This window comes from Pelodiscus sinensis, chromosome 24 (assembly GCF_052426305.1).
Source record: "Pelodiscus sinensis isolate ZL-2025 chromosome 24, ASM5242630v1, whole genome shotgun sequence".
Classification (NCBI taxonomy): Eukaryota; Metazoa; Chordata; order Testudines; family Trionychidae; genus Pelodiscus; species Pelodiscus sinensis.
Genome location: NC_143075.1, coordinates 17985465 through 18004070, shown reverse-complemented (window position 1 = coordinate 18004070; position 18606 = coordinate 17985465). Strand labels below are relative to the sequence as shown.

The 18606-nt window shown below is 53.6% G+C and overlaps 1 protein-coding gene across 1 annotated transcript in view; it reads left to right on the top strand.

Annotated features, from left to right (window-relative positions):
- The first annotated feature begins 502 nt into the window (after positions 1–502).
- Positions 503–18606, top strand: part of PLOD1 (procollagen-lysine,2-oxoglutarate 5-dioxygenase 1) — a 39765-nt gene continuing 21661 nt past the window's right edge. The window contains exons 1-3 of the mRNA XM_075906620.2: positions 503–725; positions 16542–16633; positions 18143–18279. Of these exons, the coding sequence (XP_075762735.2) occupies positions 644–725; positions 16542–16633; positions 18143–18279 (311 nt within the window). The 5' untranslated portion in view covers positions 503–643. The remainder of the gene's footprint in view (positions 726–16541; positions 16634–18142; positions 18280–18606) is intronic.

Below are 18606 nucleotides of genomic sequence, written 5' to 3'. Positions count from 1 at the left end.
GAGGACCAATGTCTGATCCTGTTGCCTAAAAAGTAAAGACAAAACTTGCAGGGGTGCAGGCTCAGGCGCGCGGTGCGCAGTCCTCCACTCACCTGCTCAGGGAGAGGGACTGAAGCCCCCGAAGGTGACCACATGTCCGGATTTCATAGGGGCAGTCCCAGTAGTGGGAGCTTTGTCTTCTAGGGGGTCTGTCCCCCCACCCCCCTGTCTTGTTTGAACACTTGCTGTCTGGTCTCAGTGCAGATCCCAGATCCCAGATCCCAGCAAACTTCCCTCTGCTGCAGAACAAGCCGGGGAGACTTTATTGTGTATGGAGAGCAGGGACCCCAGAGCCTCCTGCCGCGCAGAATTACCCGTCCCCAGCCCGGGCCCCCACCTCAGCCCGGGCCATGGTCCCCAGGCTGTTCCCCAGCTCTCCGTGCGCTCGGCCCTTCTCCCAGGCTGCAGCGCCCGGGCAGGAGGGAAGGGGCCGCGTCGGGGCTGCAGGGCGGAGCCCCCCGAAGGGGCGTGTTTAGTGCGTGGCAGCGAGAACCTCGCAGCGCCGGGAGTTGGCGGAGTGCGCGCCCCGCTGTCCCGGTCCCCGGAGCGTCCGGTTGCAGGCAGCGCCGACTCGGGGAGCCCAGGAGCGCCAGAAGCCGCCCCCATGGTGCCCCAACTGCTGCTGCTGCCCGGGCTGCTCCTCACGCTGCTGATGGCGGAGGGGAGCAGCGGTTCCAAGCAGGAGGGTAAGAGGGGGGCGCAGCTCCCAGGCACCCCCAGCCTGGGCCAGGGCCCCTACCCAGAGAGATCTGGGCACCGCCAGCCTGGGCCAGGGTCCCTGCCAAGAGAGATCTGGGCACCGCCAGCCTGGCCCAGGGTCCCTGGCCAGAGAGATCTGGGCACCGCCAGCCTGGCCCAGGGTCCCTGGCCAGAGAGATCTGGGCACCGCCAGCCTGGGCCAGGGTCCCTACCCAGAGAGATCTGGGCACCGCCAGCCTGGGCCAGGGTCCCTGCCCAGAGAGATCTGGGCACCGCCAGCCTGGGCCAGGGTCCCTGGCCAGAGAGATCTGGGCACCGCCAGCCTGGGCCAGGGTCCCTACCCAGAGAGATCTGGGCACCGCCAGCCTGGGCCAGGGTCCCTGCCCAGAGAGATCTGGGCACCGCCAGCCCGGGCCAGGGTCCCTACCCAGAGAGATCTGGGCACCCCCAGCCTGGACCAGGGTCCCTGCCCAGAGAGATCTGGGCACCGCCAGCCTGGGCCAGGGTCCCTGGCCAGAGAGATCTGGGCACCACCAGCCCGGGCCAGGGTCCCTACCCAGAGAGATCTGGGCACCGCCAGCCTGGGCCAGGGTCCCTGGCCAGAGAGATTTGGGCACCACCAGCCCGGGCCAGGGTCCCTACCCAGAGAGATCTGGGCACCGCCAGCCTGGGCCAGGGTCCCTGCCCAGAGAGATCTGGGCACCGCCAGCCTGGACCAGGGTCCCTGCCCAGAGAGATCTGGGCACCCCCAGCCTGGACCAGGGTCCCTACCCAGAGAGATCTGGGCACCCCCAGCCTGGACCAGGGTCCCTACCCAGAGAGATCTGGGCACCCCCAGCCTGGACCAGGCTCCCTACCCAGAGAGATCTGGGCACCCCCAGCCTGGGCCAGGGCCCCTACCCAGAGAGATCTGGGCATCGCCAGCCTGGGCCAGGGTCCCTGCCCAGAGAGATCTGGGCACCCCCAGCCTGGACAGGTCCCTACCCAGAGAGATCTGGGCATCGCCAGCCTGGCCCAGGACCCCTACCCCAAGAGATCTGGGCACTGCCTGCTTGGCCCATGGGCCCATATGTAGAGAGGTTTGGGCACCGCCAGCCTGGGGCTAGCATTCCTGTGCAGACAGATCCGAGCTCCCAGGCAGCACCCAGCCTGCAGTCAGTGTTCACAGCCCAGAATGAGTAACATGAGCTTCAGGTACCACCCAGTCTGAGCGAAGGGCCCATGGCTCAGGCACTGAGCTCTGTTACATCACACACCCTGTGGTCAGCCTGTTATACTTCTAGGCTGTGTCTAGACTGGCCACTTTTTCCGGAAAAGCAGCTGCTTTTCTAGAAAAACTTGCCAGCTGTCTACACTGGCCACTTGAATTTCTGCAAAAGCACTGACGATCTCATGTAAGGTTGTCAGTGCTTTTGCGGAAATACTGTGCTGCTCCCGTTCGGGCAAAAGTCTTTTTCCAAAAAACTTTTGCGCAAAAGGGCCAGTGTAGACAGCAGAGATTTGTTTTCCGCAAAAAAGTCCCGATCACGAAAATGGCGATCGGGACTTTTTTGCGGAAAAGCGCATCTAGATTGGCCACAGACGCTTTTCCGCAAAAAGTGCTTTTGCGGAAAAGCGTCCTGCCAATCTAGATGCGCTTTTCCGAAAATGCTTTTAACGGAAAGCTTTTCCGTTAAAAGCATTTCCGGAAAATCATGCCAGTGTAGACGTAGCCCTATGGTGCACCTGAACAGGGATCTGTGAAGTGAGTTGGAGCCATGCGGTGCCCATGTGATTATCTGAGGTTTGGAACAATCAGAAGATACCATCATTTTATCCCTATAGGTATGACTGGTGAGGGAACCTCTAATGTAGTTTGTTAAATGCAGAAGATTTGGAAAAGATACTGAAGATGAATACAGGGATCATAGAGTCTCTTGCCTTACAACTCTGAAGAGCAGTCTGGATAATTACATTTATTTTCGCCAAAGAAGTGGCAATTAAGAGGCAATGTGATTTAGTCGCATATAACTGCAAAAAAGAAGGGCACAAGTTCAAAATCAGGAATAGGGAATTTTCAGGATTCCACAAATTTCTCCAACCAGAATCAGGATGAAAAGTCAAAACCCTGAAAATGAAAACACTTAAAAATTATCAATTTTGATTGATAGAAACATTCGGGTTAGATAATTAAAAAAAAATTCAACCTCTTTATTTTTTTAACTCTTTTTGTGGAAATTTTCAAAATTTTCAAAATTTTCAAAACAAATATTTACGTTGACCCTCCAGAATGAAACTTTCTAATCTGAAAACATCAAAAAGTGATGTGCTGACAATGTCCAAACTTTTACCTTCCCAAAATGTTTTGAAATGGGAGGTTTGTGAAGACTGACCTGTTCCACGAATAGTTTGATTTTTACAGATAAGCCTTCTTTTGAGAGAAAAAAAAGTTTTGGCAAAAAATACAAGACCAGTTCTAAACAGGAGGGCAGAAGCTGAAATTAATGAAGGTCAAACACTGAGGGGGGAGTTAGCAGGAAATTCCTTATTTAATTTTCTAGATTGTCCCCGAGGCTATGGACTGAGACTAGGGATGTAAAATCCTGTTTAATCGGGTAACCAGTTAAACGTGAAGTTTGACCTGTTAACCAGTTAAGGGGGGGAACTGCAGCCCAGCTTGGCTGAAGCATTGTTCCCCTCCCTTCTCCAGCCACAGCTAGGCTGGGCGACCACACTCCCACTGTGTGTAGGCCGCCATGGACAGGCGCGCCTCTGGATGCCCAGAGCAGCCCCTATCTACAGTAGGCCCGTGGGGCTGGAGCAACCCCCTGCTCCAGCCCCCACCAGTTAACCGGAACCAGTAAGCAACACCCATTAAGGGTTAACTGGTTAACCTTTCACATCCCTAATTGAGACTGCCAGTTCATTTCACATCGGACAGCCACCAGATGGTGATGTCTTTGGATCACTGCTCTCAGTCTGGATTTGAACTGGGAGCCTAGCTGGGAAAGGCTCTGTCTCAGCTCTGAAAGTGTGAACCTATTAAAAAGACTCAGAGGGGTAGCCATGTTAGTCTGTAACTTAAAAAAAAAAAAACGCTTAAAAAACAAGTGGTCCTGTAGCACCATAGAGACAAACAAAAATATAGATGGTATCATGAGCTTTTGTGGGCACAATTCACTTCTTCAGATGACAGATGAATGGAGCAAGGGGCACAGAGGGACAAATAAAAAGCAGAAAAAGAGGGGAAAGAGGGAGGAGAAAGAAAGCTGTCAATTAAAGTGTCTGTGCTAAATGAGGCTAAGAGAGTGGGCGGTGAGTGTCTGAAGAGTTAGGCCAGCTCTCTGCACAGATTTTGTACTGATTTAACTATTTCAGTTAAGAGTGTGATTTTATTTTATTTTTTACAAAAATAGATACATTAGTACAACCCCCAGGGCAGACCCAATTGTACAGGTAATAAAGTGCCTTGGTTCCAGTATAGTTTATTCCGCTGAATTAGTGGGAATAAGTTATATTGCTGTAAGCACCTTTTTACTTGTGTAACTGCACATCTGCGTGCGGTGTACTATGTTAACTGTGCAAGCATAAGGCACGAACTATTAAAGCACCACGATTTTGATATGTAGGTGACTCCTTAGACAAGGATTAGGGTAAGAATACCAACGCAAATTTTGAGTCACATCCTGCGTTCCTTGTGCACCCCAGATTCTCACTGATTTTATTAACGAGTCGGGCTCACCAGGAACAGAAATTTGGGCTGTATGCAGGATAGTGATGTTAAATTTAGTTTAATCGACTAATTGACTAGCTGATGGATTAATTGATAAGTGAGGGAGCTGCAGGGAGGGTTAGCTCCTGGTCTGGGAATCAGCTGGGGATCCCTCCTGCTGCCCTTTAGCCTTTTAAATGTATTAAGAGCTGACAGTCTCTTAATACACTTAAAACACTGGTGCACAGCAGGGGGGACCTGGCGTGAGCGGGAATCAGCTATCCCAGCTTGTGCTGGGTTCCTTCTGCTGTGCTTTAGCCTTTTTAATGTATTAAGAGCTCTTAATACATTTTAAAAGCTGGTGCGCAGTACAGGGACCCAGAGTGAGCCAGGAATCCCCTGTCTTGGCTCGAGCCGGGTTCCCCCCTCCTCCCACGGTGCTTCTGATTTTTAAATGTATTAAGAGCTGACAAGGCTCTTAATACATTTAAAAAGTAGAAGCACAGTGTCTGGGACTGGCCCAGCTTGCGACCTGTCCTGGCTGCCCTTCTGCTCCCCTGCCCCCTACAGAGACAGTGCTGGGGGTGGGGGGGGGGAGGGAGGAGGGAAGAGGGAGACTAGCTTTTAAGCCGGCTCCCCTCTGCACCCCCTCCTGCTCCCCACCCTTGCTACCTGTGATACAGGCAGCAAGGGGGAAAGCAACTAGTTGAGGGACTAGTTGACTATCCAGTAAGCTTTTGCTTATCGGATAGTCGACTAATCGCTTACATTCCTAATGCAGGAATCAGTGTGGTGTGTTGGATAGAGCAAAGGGCTTGGAATGAGTTCTCTTTCCATCCAGCCATTGACTTTCTGTGGCGTCTTAAGAAAAATCTGCCACCCTCTCTGAACCTCAGCTTGAACACCTGTAACAGAATCATGCTCCCTGTCCTCTGCTGTAAAGCAGCTGGAGACTCATGTTTCTGTGAGCACTAGATACTAGTTGTATATTATTTGTTGGGCTTGTCTACTAAAGAGAAGGTGCGCTACAAGTAAACTTAATATGGCAAGTCAATTCTCAGATGTCGAATCAGGCATCAATTTTACTAATTGCCTCCAGGTATTCCTATGTATTTTCTTAGGACGCTTTACAGTAATGCTTTCCAAAATGCAGTTTGAGACTAAAGGCAGCCCATTGTATTTTAAAATGTAGTTGCAGCTGCCCTCTCCCTAGAGGACTAGGAAAAAGATACGTGGCTTTAAGTTCATTGCTGCTGATCTCCTTCAGCAAGCAAATGCTAACTTAGGTGGAGAAACTTAAGTCCACCCTGACAGTATTGCCGTTTGCATTTATTATTGATCTAAAAGTTACATCTCTGTAATGATATTTTGCCTTACATAGCTCTTTTCACCCACAGTGCGCCAAAGCTTTAGAAGAGTTGGTAAGTGTCATATACCCATTTTACAGATGGGAAAACAGAGGCCCAGAGAGTGATGTGATTGCTAATGTTACAGAGCAGGTCAATGGGAGGCAGAATCCAGGTCTCCTAGAATCCCCAGTCCTGGGTCTGATCTGTTGATCCAGGCTGCTTCTGCACCCCATGGTTATACAAATAACTTCTCAGGTTTCTGGTTGTCCCGAATAGCCCTCAGTGCTGTTGACTCTGGCTGACTCTGCTTTGCAGAAAGGAGTCAAGTGTTTTTGAATGCAAAAACTGAGGATGTGAAAGTAAATCTGCTTTTGAATGCTTCCACCGTGATTACCCTCCGCGCAAGGGCTTTAGAACGATGGTGTAAACTGACACAGTTCCATTGACCGCCATGTGGGGATCTGACCCTGAGTGATTTACGTGTGAAGAAAGGAGTTAGGGTTTGAAACGATGAAGATGATGAAAGAGAAGAGCGATTGGGAAACACGGCAAAAGGCTTTTAAGATTATAGAACAGTGCTGGGCAATCTACGCTAATGAGTGGCCCTTCTTTATCTCAGTGGGTTGCAAGATTCTCGTAACCAAGACGGTCTCCCAGGACAGGGTAGTTTTGCGAACTGTGCTTGTGTTGGGATATAAAAACGTAAAAAGCCCACGAACTGTGTAACCCATTGAAATTCAGTCGGTTACATGGTTAAACGCTGTGCAGGCTGGTTTGCCCCACGGGCTGCGGGTTGCTGCTGGCTCCCAGCCACTGCCTAATTGCAGGCTCTTGGCCACCACTGGACCCGCAGGCTGCCTGCAGTGGCCGGGAGCGTAGCCAGTAAGCTAATCTGATAAGCTAATGCTTATCCATTAACCAGTTAAACTCGTACATCGCTAGCTTGTGTACCTAGAACTTGACACATGTGCCGATTGAACCGTAGTGGTGCTTCGATTGGAGACACGGCTCTCACAATCAATGTTGTGCGCCATCGGCATGCACCTCAACTTCATGTGCCCTTGCTCTACGTGCATGTCACTTTAGTAATTCACTCCTGCTCTGTAGTAATGATAAATTTGCAACAGCAAATAAAATGTCTGGTGGGCCACACAAAGAACTCTGATGGGCTGCATGTGGCCCACCACTCTTAGGGTATGTCTACACTACCACCCTAGTTCAAACTAGGGTGGTAATGTAGACAGCTGGAGTTGCAAATGAAGCCCGGGATTTGAATTTCCTGGGCTTCATTTGCATATTGCCGGGCGCTGCCATTTTTAAATGTCCGCTAGTGCAGACTCCGTGCCGCGCGGCTACACGAGGAGTAACAGTAGTTCGGAATAGGGAGCCTAGTCCGAACTACCTAGTCCGTGCCGCATGTAGCCGCGCGGCATGGAGTCCGCACTAGCGGACATTTAAAAATGGCGGCACTCGGCGAGATGCAAATGAAGCCCGGGAAATTCAAATCCCGGGCTTCATTTGCAACTCCGGTTGCCTACATTACCACCCTAGTTCGAACTAGGGTGGTAGTGTAGACCTACCCTTATAGAGCAAACGGGAAGAAAAGAGAAGGGGTATGACTGGGGCTTAGGAAGGGAACATTCACTTGCTGCAGTACGTTTGAGGAAGGAAGAGATAAAAGGGGAAGGTGGCTGGTAGCTGCACAGCTCAGCCTTAAAACTGGCAGGAGTGGACTGCAAAAATGCCTCATGGGTGTGTAAGCAGGGGCTGAACTACTGCTTGCTATCAGCCAGCCAAAAGGAGAGAGCTGCCTGGGGGTGGGTATGCTCACTCAAATTGGTTGGCTCTGCAAGATAATTAACTGTTAAGTGTTGATATGTAAATACAGCTCATGCCCAGATGGAGAAGGAATCCAAGGTGTGGTTACGTAAATCCAATTCAGCCAGGGCTGAAGATCGGTTGTTAGAGTGGAATGTGATGGATTGTAACTGATTTGGGCTGTTGAGGGGGTCACAAATCATGCTACCCCTAAATGTAGGAACTGTAAAATATGACACCAGTGCTTGCAGTAGAGACACCATCATTGTAAGAGGCCTCAGATGAACAAGCCTCCTCCTTCCAGAATTGAGTGAATGGAGTTGGGGGGAAAGAGCTTGAGTGAGCCTGTGTCATGTCTGCCAGGCATGAGCTGTAAGATTGGTTCAACCTGCCTTTTTCCCCCTTGTTTTAAGGATAGGCCTCAAGCAGACTCCATCAGGAGTCTTTTTGCTAGTCCAGTGGAAGCTGGAATCTTTTGCCAGTCTAGGTGGTGGCTAAAGAGTTGAAATCACTAAAAGCTGAAGTTACTGATTTGGCCTGAAGCCAGACCCATTGCAGCCAGCAAGATTGCTGGCGGGAGCGACCGGCAGGCAGCTGGTAGGAGTGGCGGCAGGTGGCCAGCGGAGCGGCTGGTGGGATTGACCGGTGGGCGGCCAGCAGAGCGGCTGGTGGGAACGACTGGCAGGTGGCTGGCAGGAGCGGCAGCGGGTGGCCAGCGGAGCGGCTGGTGGAAACGACCGGCAGCCGGCCAGCAGGAGCAGCGGCAGGCAGCCAGCGGAGCAGCTGGCGGGAACGGGCAGCAGGCGCCCAGCGGAGCGGCTGGTGGGAACGACCTTTCCCTGGTGGGCGGCCGGCAGGAGCGGCGGCAGGCGGCTGGCGGGAACGATCAGTGGGCGGCCGGCAGGAGCGGCAGCTGTCAGGAACAACTGGCGGGTGGCTGGTAGGAGTGGCAGCAGGTGTTGCCAGCAGACCATAGGAGCAGCACAAAGGTGGCATGGCCTCAGGCTCAATGGAGTCATCAGGGTGATGTGTCAGGGTCTGCACTGACTGGACAGAGCTGTACGTGGGGTGTTTAAAGTGGGGTACGGAGAAAGTTTGGGTAAATGAACGGAACCCTTACATTGTTGGACTAATGATCCTGAAGGGCAAAGGACATTGCTCAATCCATTTGAGCTGGGACAGTCACTCCTGGAGGGTTAGGAACTATGTTTGTGGTTGTAAGGGGGTTGTGGGCCTCTCGCCCTTACTCCGGATGCCCCCGACCACCTCTTTACTCTCGCCCTCTCTGTGGGGTCCCCAGCCAAGTCAGACCGGCTGGGAAGGTACCCCCTTTTTACGGGCTTCACGACACCCCTACTGCCAAGTCCCACCTGCGTCGCTTATGACTGGGGATCCGGATTTAGTGGGGGCTGGGGTTCTCTTGGTGGGGAAGGGAGACTCGGGCCCTCACTCTCTCCGAATCTCAGCCCAGGACCCTAAGGCTACAGGGACCCTTCATCCCTGTCCTGGCTGACGGGGCTGTCGCCCTCAGCTCGCCAGCCCGTGGGCCAATAGCTCCTGGCCCTGTCCTGGTCTACTTCCTTTCCCTCCATCGCGCCCTTCTGGAGTCTCACCGTGGGCTCCTCGCCTTTGCCTGCTCCTGTGCAGCTGCTTCCCGGCTCGCTCCTAGCCAGTCCAGCTTCCTCCCGCCTCACCCCAGGCATTCTGCTGGTGCCTCTTGAAGGGCCCTCTCTCTGCTCACCCTGCTCCTTCCGGCCGTGTCTGGGCATTCCGCCCCACCCTTCTCTGTGGCAGCTGAGCGTTCCGTCACGCCCTTTGCCTGGGTGCCCTGACATTCCCCCACATCCGGCCTGCCCCTGGCAGCGGCGTTTGGGCGTTTCTTCATGCCCTTCGCCGGGGCGCCTGGACGTTCCCCCACGTCCGGCCCGCCCCTGGCAGCGGCGTTTGGGCGTTTCTTCACGCCCTTTGCCGGGGCGCCTGGACGTTCCCCCACGTCTGGCCCACCCCCTGCAGCAGCATTCGGGGGTTCCCTCATGCCCGCCCCACCCTCTGCTCCTCCGGCATGGCAGACGTTGCTCTCTCCGGTGTGTCCCCCGCCCCTTGCCTTCATCTAGCCAGTTGCGACCCCGGCTTTATGCCCGTGCCCTTCTGGCTGCTAGTGCGGGGCCGTGTCGCCCTGTCACACTGGTATTTTTCCGAGCTAATGCCATGTAACTTCTCTCCCTCTTTCATTAAGTTTCTTTTCTACGCTCAAACTCCGTGCTTGCAAGTGGGGAAGCATTGCCTCTCAGAGGCGCCCAGGGGTGTGTGAATTTCCCAGGCTACTGGGTGGGGGCTCGAGCCGGTTCTGTGTGAGATGGATGAAAAGGGACCCCTAGATATTGAACCCGGCCCTGGCTGCTGCTGGCACTACCTGGCAGAAGGGTTACAGGTGGAAGGATCTGCCTGTAGCTAGAGTCTGTTGGCACAGACCTGAAGGCAATGTGTCTCTCAAAATCCTTCCTCCCCTCCAGATCAATAACAAAGGGGAATCTTTGTTGAGGAATTCTGTCCAGTGGGGAGGATTGTGGCTCGGCTTGGGCTTTTTCTCACTCTAAATAATTTCTATGCTGCACACAGTGAGCTCTTTTTCTCTCCAAAATATGTCACCGGGATCATCTGGCTGGAGCCCACACTCCCAGAAGGGCCACCTGGTGCAGCAAAACTAGTCTGCAAGTCACGTGGAAGGAGGGTAAACAGTTTGTTGAACGTCTTCGGAAGCTGGCGTGAAAATGAATTCCTTCTTTGTTTGGTTTTGTTCAGTCCCTGGAGAGAATTCAAGCTGGAATACCATAGCCCTGGGCGTCTATCAATCATTTCATCTTATACAGTTCATTTACATCTTCAGCGCTTTCAGCAGGGGCTGGAATTTACTGTCTGTCTTCCAGCCCCTTGCCTGGTGTGCCACATTTGCATCCCTTCTCATCAGCAGTCGGACTCCCATTTCCTAGGAATGCCTGAGCTCTGCATGCTGCCACGTGACTGGGGCCTGGCTGGTTTAGCATATCCCCTGGGGAAGTGCATACTCTCCTGAGCTGTTTACATCTTCTGGCTGGACAGAACAGCCAGGGCCGGAGTGTAATTAGGTCCCCATATATCCTGGTTAAATAACTGCTCATTCCTTTCCAATTCCTTTATAGCTGTGTCCATCTGTCTCTCTTCCCCTCTGTCCATCCATCTGGCTCATGCTCATCATTGGGGTACCTGAAGGCCTAACAAATAGCCCGTGCCCAAAGAAGAGCTCGGTGGAGCTTTAAACATTGTCTTTTTCACCAACAATGATGGTTCAATAAAGGATATTATCTCACCCTCCTTATCTCTAACAAAATACAGATTGAACCTCTCGAGTCCGGGACTCTCTAGTGTGGCGACATCCTTAGTCCAACTGGGGCCAGAATTTACCTCCCTGGGTCCAACAAATGCCCTCATTTGAGATTGGTCAGGATTAGGGTGCCAGACCAGAGAAGTCCAATCTGTATACTTAAATCCAAGTTGATAGTCTCTTATTGACAGGGCTCGACAAATTATACAATCTACTTACCCGTGGTGAGTAGAGTGTAACCCAGAAGAGCCGGGTTCAGGCGATCTGCACATGCGCATAACAATCTGCGCATGTGCAGATCGCCGGACAGCGCGGCTGGCAAGCAGGGCTCGCCGCGGTTCTGCGACCCCTGCTTATTGACCTGTAAACTCTCTCCATATTCTTGTGATGGGAATAAAGAATCATTTAAAACCCCTTCTCTTCCTCAGCTGGGAATGCCAAACTTATCTCTACCCTCGCTATCCTGCTACCCAGATCTCTCTCTGCAACTGTGCTATAGATTCATACCACAAAAATTCTGACAGATAATTGCTATGGGTAACTATCAGCCCTTCACCATTGTCACGCTCAGTGGTCTAACAGATCTATTCAGAGATCCTGCTATTCTCCTGCATCCAGAAGTATTGGGCTCCCTGTGCCCAGGAAATCTATGCAGATGTATTAGGGACGCACATCTGTTGTATCAATTAGGAAATTCACTCCTCCATTGTCACCCGATAAGCTAGTTAGAGCCAAGAAAATGCTCCTGCGTGCAATCAGTCATTCTTGGAATTTTCCAGTGTTCCATTCAAATGGCCAAGTACCCCGTTTAAACACTGCTGCCAGAACCCATGCACATTCCTATCCAGGTGAAAAAGTTAACAGGAAAACCTGTCAAAAAGTAGAGCTTTCCGTTACATCAAAGGAATTGTGGGTCCAACCCTCAAATTCTCACTCCACGTTTCCTTGGACAAAGCTCTCATCAAAGTCACTGAGAGTTTTGCCTGCCTACGGAGGAGCAGACGCTGAAAATGTACATCAGAATGTGGCCTCCTGCTGTAAGAAATTGGAAGAGAAACAATCTAGAGCAGTAGGGAGAGAATCTTGGAAGGCGGCTGTGACAGAATAAATCCACATTATATATAGTAGACATCTGGAATACAGATCCAGGACACAATAGAAAATCACAGGCGCTGCCAAGAGAAAAATAACCGCTACCTGGCCAAATTCAGTTCCTCACAGTGGGGTAAATGCTTGCTGGTGAGAGAGGGGAATGGTGCAGGGGAGCACTTAAACTAAGTGGATCAGTTTCAACACTTCCACTGAATGGCAGGGTTATTTTTTACTGTCATGTTTCATTTTCTTTAAACTCTGTGTGAGCCAAGTGAGACTTATGTTCTATGTTAACAGAGTAACCCACAGTAAGTTGTATATTCTTTGTGTAACGGCTGCTGGACTTACGGGCTGGCGGGGGGACAGCATCCCCTGGCTAGAAGTGGTTTCCATCATAAAGGTTTACGGTTTGGTTCAAGCGACAATGAGTCCTGTAGCACCTTATAGACTAACAGATGTATCGGAGCATGAGCTTTCGTGGACAAAGACCCACTTCGTCAGATGCATGTAGTGGAAATATCCAGAGGCAGGTATAAATATGCAGGCCGGAATCAGGCTAGAGTTAACGAGGTTAATTCAATCAGGGAGGATGAGGCCCACTTCTAGCAGCTGATCTGGAGGTGTGAATACCAAGAGAGGAGAAGCTGCTTTTGTAGTTAGCTAGCCATTCACAGTCTTTGTTTAATCCTGAGCTGATGGTGTCAAACTTGCAAATGAACTGTAGCTCAGCAGTTTCTCTTTGAAGTCTGGTCTTGAAGTGTTTTTGCTGCAGGATGGCTACCTTTAGATCTGCAACTGTGTGTCCAGGAAGATTGAAGTGCTCCCCTCCAGGTTTCTGTATATTACCATTCCTAATATCTGATTTGTGTCCATTTGTTCTTTTACGTAGGGACTGTCCAGTTTGGCCGATGTATGTAGCAGAGGGGCATTATTGGCACATGATGGCGTATATCAGTGGTCCCCAACGCAGTGCCCATGGGCGCCATGGCGCCCGCCGGGCCATTTATGTGTGCCCGCGGAGCAATCTGGGCTGGCCCCACCCCCGGGCGTGCGGCAGGTGCCAGCCCCGGGTGCATGGGCAGCCCCTGCCCTGGGGTCATGGCGCATGCCGGTGCCGGCCCTGGCCCTGGGTGTGCGGTGCATTCCAGTGCCGGCCCCGGGTGCGTGGCACATTCCAGTGCTGGCCCCGGGTGCGCGGCGCATGCCGGTGCCGGCCCTGGTAGTGCGGTGCATGTCGGTACCGGCCCTGGCCCCGGGTGCGCAGCACATGCCGGTGCCGGACCCGGGCATGCGGCGCATGCTTGGCCCCGCCCCCAGTCACGTGGCCTGTGAGCGGCCCCGCCCCCGTACACGCAGCGCGTGAGCGGCCCCATCCCCAGGCGCCCGGCAGCCCCAAAATGTTGGGGACCACTGGCATATATTATATTGGTAGATGTGCAGGTGAATGCACCAGTGATGGTGTGGCTGATCTGGTTAGGCCCTGTGATGGTGTTGCTGGTGTAGATACGTGGACAGAGTTGGCACCGAGGTTTGTTGCATGGATTGGTTCCTGAGTTAGAGTACCTGTGGTGCGGTGTGTAGTTGCTGGTGAGAATATGTCTGTGGGGGTATGTCTACACTACCCTCCTAGTTCGAACTAGCGGGGTAATGTAGGCATACCGCACTTGCAAATGAAGCCCGGGATTTGAATTTCCCGGGCTTCATTTGCATAAGCGGGGAGCCGCCATATTTAAATCCCCGCTGGTTCGAACCCTGTGCAGCGTGGCTACATGGGGCTCGAACTAGGTAGTTCGGACTAGGATGCCTATTCCGAACTACCGGTACACCTCGTTCCACGGGGACGAGGTGTAGCCGCGCTGCACGGGGTTCGAATCCACGGGAATTTAAAAATGGCGGCTCCCCGCTTATGCAAATGAAGCCCAGGAAATTCAAATCCCGGGCTTCATTTGCAAATGCGGTATGCCTACATTACCCCGCTAGTTCGAACTAGCGGGGTAGTGTAGACATACCCTGGGTGAGAACTGGCCTGCCTCCCAAGGCTTGTGAAAGTGAGGGATGCGTTGTAGATCACTGATAATGCGTTGGAGAGGTTTTAGCTGAGGACTGTAGGTGATGGCCAGTGGCTCTCAGCATCCCCACTGTACAAACTGTTCCGGCCCCCCTGTCTGTGTATGTCTCACAAGCTGTGCAGTCAAATATAGTTATCTCCATGCAGGGCCAGATTCTGACCGGAGCTGTACCAGGGTAAAGGCAATGCAACTACTCTGCTTTCGCTGGTATTCGCAGAGGGCTCCTTAGCCGTGCTCTGTCTCTGGCTGGCTCCACTCATTTACAGGCTTCCGCTAGCTGGTTCCTCCAGCTGTGCAGTGCTATGGGTGGGCATCTTGAGCTGCTGTGGTCCACTCTCGGGATGGCTTTCCAGCATTGCTGGCCTACAGCCCAGCGTTCACCAGGGGGCTGTGAATCAAATCTCGGGGCCGATCTTTTCCCAGGGACAGGAACACAGCACCCACATTGAAAAAGAGTAGAGCAGTACATGCTAGGGATGGGAATGTTTAACCGGTTCATTAATTGGTTAACTAATGGGGGCTGGAGCAGCTCTCCACTTGCCGCAGGCAGGGGGCTGCCTTAGCCCCGTGGGGGGGGGGGAGCGCCACTGACAGGAGCTGCTTCAGCTGGGATGCCAGAGCAGCTCCTGCCTGTGATGCACCCTGGCCCACCCCAGCCTGGCCAGTGCAGCCACTACCTGAGGCGAGGGGGGGGGGGGGCGACTGCAGGCAGGGGGCTGCCCCAGCCCAGAGGTGAGCATGCCCCCTCCTGCCCACCTTCCCCTTTAATTGGTTAACAATATGTGGAACTGGTTAACCACTTAATGGGATTTTACAGAATTTGGTCCACACTTAGGAGCTGAGGATACATCGTCACTGCCAGTTCTTCCGGCAGAAAATATGCTAATAAGGGACTCATTAGCATAGGTTGTGATCTCATTTGCATATTTTCTGCAGATCTGTTTTTTCGCTCGGGGTTTTTATGCAAAAACAAGCAGGGAGGGCGTTTCCTTTTTGCGCAAAAACCCCTTTTGGCGCAAGATCCTTAAGCCTCAAAAAAGGAGGTTTACCGATCTTGCGGAAAAAGGGGTTTTTGCACAAAAAGGAAACATCCACACTGCTCTGCTTGTTTTTGCGCAAAAACGGATTGGCAGAAAATATGCAAATGAGATTGCAACTTATGCGAATGTCTCCCTCGTTAGCATATTTTCTGCTGCAAAAACTTGTAGTTTAGATGTAGCCTGAGAGTCTGTGGCAAGGCATGACTTTGCTGTTGCAGTCATTTGGCTCTCTATTCCGGTTAGACATTGCTTTCGCCTGTGCTTTATAGGACTGCGTTGCCACACTTGAGAAGCAGCGGCTGTCTGGAGCAGTCATACTGGGTGGTTAGTGACAACATCAGGACTCTGTCGGGTTCTGTGGCTAACTTGCCACATGGCCTTGGAAAAGTCACTTAAGCTCTGTGGGGTGCGTCTACACTGCAGCTGGGAGCAAGCCTCCCAACCCAGGGAGACAGGCTGAGCTAGCTCTAGCTGTGTGGATGTAGCAGCGTAGGCTGCAGCTGAGCTCTTACGCCTAGGGGCAGACCCGCCAACAGGCTGCAGCAGCAGTGCTGGCCAGACCCCCAGGCCCTTTAAATCGCTGCTGGGGTGCTGTGCAGAGTGCTCCGGTTGGCTCTAAGGGCTGACGGGGGTGGGTGGGGCAGTGTGCTCCGGGCAGTGCTAAGGGTTGGCAGCCCCACCCCTTCTGCCTGAGGCTCCACCCCTTCTGGGAGCATGGAGCTGCTCTCCCCCGCCCCCAAACACCTTGCCCAGGGGCCCAGCAAGTCCGTTGGCTCCATTGCTCGGGAGTTAGAGTCTGAGCCTCGGCACTCAGATTGCTGTTTTTTATGTGCTAGCTCAACTCCTGCTAGAGCAAATCTGTCTAGGTGGGCAAGAGGCTCGCTCCCAGCTGCAGTGTCATCTGTGCCTCGACTGCCACACTGCCTACCTTCCTGAAGTCAGTCGGGGCCTTGAGGCTGGCAGTTCCGCCTTGACCCTGTTTCATAGGCTGTGTCTCCGTTTACCGGAGGATCAGTGCTGCGGCGGTCGATCTTCCACCAGTGGATTTAGCGGGTCTAGTAAAGACCTGCTAAATCGAATGCTGAGCGTGCCCCCTTTGGCACCGGCACTCCTTGCTGTTGCGCGGAGTAAGAGAAGTCAGTGGAAGAGTTTCTCCCATCAACCTCCTGCTGTGGAGACAGCGCCAAGCTCCTTAAGGTACCTCAACTCCAGCTATGTTATTTACCTCTGTTATAGGTGAAGTTGTGTTCCTTAAGCTGACATTTCCCTCCCCCCTGCAGTGCAGACCTGGCCTAATAGTGAAGCTTCTTTGTCGAAGAAGGAATGGCAAACTGTGCAACAGATAAGGATGGAGCTTTACCTTGTGCTTTCTTCTGCCTCCAGAAAACCTGCTGGTTCTTACTGTGGCCACCAAGGAGACGGAGGGATTCAAACGCTTCAAAAGATCAGCCCAGTTGTTCAACTACAAAGTGCAGGTGAAGCCCCGCAGCCTTCGGTGGGCAGTGAAAGGGGACGGTGGAGACCATTATCCTGAGAGGGAGGAAACCGGGGGCATGTCCACGTAGGGTCATAGACAGCTCGTTCCAGGGAGGGCCTGGAATGAGAGAGGGCGGGTCTGTGAGCTGCTCCCCAGGAATGCCCGTGACGCGACGTTTCCATCCGAAAGTTTCCATGGCTGCTGTGATGCAGCAGCACGGTGCAGTCGCTCAAAACCCACGAGAGAGAGCCAGTCTCTTTCCCTGATCATTGCCCCCAGGGCCTCAGCAGAGAGGCACCCGTGAAAGCTCTTCGCCACCATCTCTCCTGCACCTTGGCTCATGGTGATGCCCCGTGGCAGAGGATGGCATGCAGTACTTGTGTGTCAACCTGCACCAGCCCATTGGGAGAGGCCAGGGTGGGTGTAACAGAGCTTCTCCACACCCCACATTGCTATTGCTCCTTGCCTTGAGTCTCACCAGAGGCTAACAGTGAAGTAGCTGTGAATTTCTCTGGCAACTGGCTCTCCCCAGGGCTGGATTAAGGGGGGAGCTAGCCGGGCAGCTGCCCGGGGCACCAACCTATGCCTGATGGCAGCTGTAAGAGGTACCGTGCACCCAGCCGCACGGCTCCCCTTAGAGCTGCAATCAGGCGCCGTGCGCCTGGGACTGGGGGCCGCGCAGCGCCCCTTAGAGCTGCAGTCAGGCGCTACACATCGGGGGCCGCGCAGCGCCCCTTAGAGCTGCAGTCAGGCGCTACACATCGGGGGCCGTGCAGCGCCCCTTAGAGCTGCAGTCAGGCGCTACACATCGGGGGCCGTGCAGCGCCCCTTAGAGCTGCAGTCAGACACTACGCATCGGGGGCCGTGCAGCGCCCCTTAGAGCTGCAATCAGGCGCTACACATCGGGGGCCGTGCAGCGCCCCTTAGAGCTGCAATCAGGCGCTACACATCGGGGGCCGTGCAGCGCCCCTTAGAGCTGCAGTCAGACACTACGCATCGGGGGCCGTGCAGCGCCCCTTAGAGCTGCAATCAGGCGCTACACATCGGGGGCCGTGCAGCGCCCCTTAGAGCTGCAGTCAGACGCTACGCATCGGGGGCCGTGCAGCGCCCCTTAGAGCTGCAGTCAGGCGCTACGCATCGGGGGCCGTGCAGCGCCCCTTAGAGCTGCAGTCAGGCGCTACGCATCGGGGGCCGTGCAGCGCCCCTTAGAGCTGCAATCAGGAGCCGCGCGCCCAGGACCGGTGGCTGTGCAGCGCCCCTTAGAGCTGCAATCAGGCACTGCGCAGCCCAATTGCAGCTGTAAGGGGCGCAGCGTGCCGGGGGGCGGGGCTGTGCATGCGCCATGCGCCCAGGGGCGGGGTCGCGCGCCTGCTGCCCGGGGCGCAGGAATGGCTCGAGCCAGCCCTGGCTCTCCCACACCATTTCTTACACTGACTCATGCTGAGAAAACAGGCCCTTGCGTGAGTAGGGGGAACCCTTTGTCAAAAGATACCTTGTAACCCGTTAGGTGCTGGGGCTGGAGGAGGAGTGGCATGGGGAGGATGACAAGAAGGCAGCAGGAGGTGGGCAGAAGGTCCGTCTCTTGAAGTCAGCTTTGAAGCAGCATGAGGACAAGGAGGACTTGATCATCCTCTTCACAGAGAGGTAGGTGGGGCCGAAGGGGATTGCTGTGAGTTGAGCCGTGAGGCAGGTTCTTAACAGTGGGTCATTAACCCTGCGGGAGGCTGGTTGGGGAAGATGTGTCCAGGCCTCCTGACTCCTGTTCACTGGGATTCCCTGTACCAGACAGGTTGCTGATGTTAAATACTGGGAAGCTCCCAGTGCGATGGGCCAAATCCAACTCTTGTGTAAGGTTGATAGAGTTCCGCCTACTTACGCCAGGCTGAGTTTGGCCCCCAAGAGTTCAGTGGGCAAGTCTGCCATTCTGGCCTGGCCTTTACCAGTGGAGCTATCTGCTGGGTGAGGGGGTGC